General features: G+C 36.6%; 1 protein-coding gene across 1 annotated transcript; it reads left to right on the top strand.

Moving 5' to 3' along the window:
* Positions 1-2314: 2314 nt before the first annotated feature.
* On the top strand, positions 2315-3000 carry LOC121978540 (polyamine oxidase 3-like). The gene is made up of 4 exons (XM_042530871.1): positions 2315-2328; positions 2432-2545; positions 2630-2717; positions 2801-3000. The coding sequence occupies exons 1-4, from the start codon at positions 2315-2317 to the stop codon at positions 2882-2884; spliced, it is 300 nt and encodes a 99-aa protein (XP_042386805.1). The 3' UTR covers positions 2885-3000.
* Positions 3001-3362: the final 362 nt, after the last annotated feature.

The following is a 3362-nucleotide window of genomic DNA, read 5'->3' as shown; positions in this document are numbered from 1 at the left end:
TTTTTATCCAAAATCAAATTTAATTTCAGCACCCCCTCTTAAACTAGATTTTGCAACTCCAAATAAATTTCGCATCTTGATGAAGTCTTCAAATTTGAGAGACTTGGTAAAATATCAGCCAATAAAAATTGTATCTGAATTGTATAACTTATACCCTTTTGAGTTAGTATCATAGCCAATAAAAATAAATTTCTTACTTTTATCATCCAGTTTGTTTCTTGCTTCATCAGGCACATGAACGTGGGTTGTACTTCTAAAAAATCTTAGATGAGAAATCCTACACTACAAGAAAAACGTCATTCAACAACACTCAAACGACAACGGTTTTATACCAAACCGTTGTCTTTTTGCCTTTTAACAACGGTTTTAACCAAAACCGTTATCTTTTAGCAATTTTTTTGGCCTACGACAACGGTTTTTAAAAACCGTTGTCTATTTGTGTTTTTTTAAGACTACAACAACGGTTTTTAAATGCTACAACAACAATTTTTGAAAACTGTTGTCTATGTGCGCTTTTTTTTGGGATTACGACAACAGTTTTTAAAAGCCGTTGTCTATTAAGTGATGTTGAATACTGGTGTTTTTTTTTCCTTCACCGTTTTTTCCGGCCCCTTCGCCAATTTTTGCCCCGCTTTTTTTCTTTCCCTCTCCCCGAAAGTTTTTTGCCGCCGCATTCCACCCTTTTATCTTCTCAATCCGTCCCTCTTTTCTCTTTTCTCACAATCTCTCGCTCACCGGAGCCGCGCAGGAGCAGCAGCAGTCCACGAGTCCATTAAGGACGCCCTCACCGGCAAGACCTCCGACATGAAATCCACTAACAGTAAGTGTCCTCTACTTCTTCCTCCTGCATCTTCTCGTCGAAAACCCTAGATGCTCCACTGCCTTCCATCCTAGATGGGCCTCAGGTTCGCTTCTGCCATATACGTCGCTGCCGCCTCAACTAAAAGGCCTCTCTATCATGCACTCTTCAACATGCGACTCAGTGATCAAACACAAACCCTAATGAAAACGAACCTGCAATGGAGGAAGAGAACTCTGCTGCTCTTGGACAAACTTCTTCTCCGCGTACTCGCCACTGTCACTAACACCCTTCGCCTCCCCGCCTCCCTCATTTTCAAATCATTTGAGGGGTTTTGTTCCTTACATATTTTTTATGCTTGTTTCTGCCCAAATAGAGTCCTTTTTGTGACCTATTTCTGCGTAAATTTTAGTCACAAAATCTTCAATTTTTTGATTGATTTCAGGTCGATTCTTAGGGCTTCCAGTTGTGAGATGTTGGTGTTCAAGCTTAGTAGAGTTTTGAATCTACTCATCCCTTTTTCAATGATTTCCAGCATCAATTTGGATTTTCTGGTGAGTATAGCCTCCTGCTCTATTCCAACTTTCGGTATATCAAGTTTAAAGATTTTTAAGAGCTCGATTTCAACCTCTAGTGTGAAATTGCAGATGGGTTTCGTGAGGTATACAGGCTGCCAAAATGGGAATTTTACCTACTTCGATTTAAATCTATTCACTGCAATGTTTTAGCACATGATCAAAGTAAACTTAAAGGATTAATCCAGAGCCTATGGGAACTTTCTGAATTCATTTTATTTAAGGTATTCTTTCCTTTAATGGTCATCCCTTTAGTTTTCTTTGTATCAGTATATTGTTATGTTACATATCTTTTTTTTGTGGGAATACTGAAGCTAGTTACATGATTATCTGTCATAATTGCAAATAAAACTAAATTTTTATGTTTGGGGTGTTTTCTGTTGTCAGTCTTATTATTGGGGTACTTTCTGAATTATTTTTAGAGTTCAACCATGTGGAAGGAAAATGCATTTGGTAAATATATATACAACACGATACAATATGTTGCTTGTTCTTGTGTTGGATTTATTATTAATTATGTTTTTTTTCATGGTGTTAAAATATATTCTAGTTTGCATTTTACTGCTTCACATCAACATATATATCTATATATATATTGACTTAAATTTTCTTGCAGCATCATTCTATCAGAAGACTGAAGCAAGGCAATCTCGCTCTCCTTCTGCCATTGTCATTGGTGGTGGATTTGCAGGGATTGCAGCTGCTCATGCACTGAAAAATGCAGCTTTTCAGGTGTTATGTCGATATAAATTAACAGTTTTTTCAGTTGCCTTTACATATTAGATTCTAAGTTCTGATATGAATGCAGTGTGTGAAGTGGCTGGGTAAATTTGTATCACATGGAAGTTTATTTTTTATTTCTTAGGTTGTGCTTTTAGAATCTCGGGATAGAATTGGTGGTCGAGTTCACGCCAACTACTCATTTGGTTTTCCTGTTGACATGGGAGCAACCTGGTATGCTTCTTTTTTTTGTGTTTTTGTTTTCATTCCTTCTGAAGAGGATTGTGGCCAGCCTTCAAAATTTCAGTGACTAGAAGTTTTAATTTGGACACTTCAGGTTGCATGGTGTCTGCAACGAGAATCCATTGGCATCTTGGATTGGAAGACTTGGTCTACCAATTTATCGAACTTCTGGTGACAATTCTGTCTTGTATGATCATGACTTGGAGAGGTAATGGTTAACTAAATAACTAACAGATATCACTGATCATGGAGACTATAATCTTATGGAGACAAATTTACTTCTATTTTTCAGCTACGCACTCTTTGATGGTGATGGACATCAAGTGCCTCAAGATCTAGTGGAAAAAGTTGGTAAGGTGTTTGAAACCATTCTGGAAGAGGCAAGTTCTTTATTAACCTTATATCTGCAGTGTTGATAACTTGGAAATATTTCTCTTGTGAAATGACTATTCAACGTTTACAGGCTAACAAACTCAGGTATGAAACAAATGAAGACATGTCTATAGCACAGGCTATTAAGCTAGTCATGGAGAGGCATTCAATATGATGCATTATTAATGAATTAAGTCTACTTTATGAGATTTTAGATTTTTTTATTATTCATAGGCATTTAGTTTAGATCAAGTGACATTTCTTTATCTTCTTCTTACAGGTGGAGTTTGAAGGATTAAGAGAATTAAGAAGCAAGGATGAAGAAGATGAAGGATTAGGAGAATTAAGAAGCAAGGATGAAGAAGATGAAGGCATTTAGTTTATCTTCTTTCTTTATCTACTTGGTCCACTTCGATCCAAGTACGATGCAAACATGGCAAGGATGAAGAAGATGAAGGATTAGGAGAATTAAGAAGCAGTGTTTTGTTACTCTTCTAGTGTTGTACATGGTAAAAGTAGTTCAAATGATCCAACTCTTCAAAACTGGATATCAAGATTAGGATGTTGTGTTACTCTTCTAGGATTAGGATGTTGTGTTGTTCTACCTTTGTTTTAATAGTGTCGTTGTCATTTTGTTGGCTGCTTTTGAAATT

Source organism: Zingiber officinale, chromosome 4B (assembly GCF_018446385.1).
Source record: "Zingiber officinale cultivar Zhangliang chromosome 4B, Zo_v1.1, whole genome shotgun sequence".
NCBI classification, from domain to species: domain Eukaryota; kingdom Viridiplantae; phylum Streptophyta; class Magnoliopsida; order Zingiberales; family Zingiberaceae; genus Zingiber; species Zingiber officinale.
Note: the sequence above shows the minus strand (reverse complement) of the source record. Positions and strands in the feature narration are given on the sequence as shown.

What these genes read in the sequence shown, in the direction of transcription:
- LOC121978540 (XM_042530871.1), top strand. An exon ending in TATGATCATGACTTGGAGAG is followed by an intron (nt 2,546 to 2,629) that starts GTAATGGTTAAC and finishes TCTATTTTTCAG; the next exon opens with CTACGCACTCTTTGATGGTG. An exon ending in TTGAAACCATTCTGGAAGAG is followed by an intron (nt 2,718 to 2,800) that starts GCAAGTTCTTTA and finishes CAACGTTTACAG; the next exon opens with GCTAACAAACTCAGGTATGA.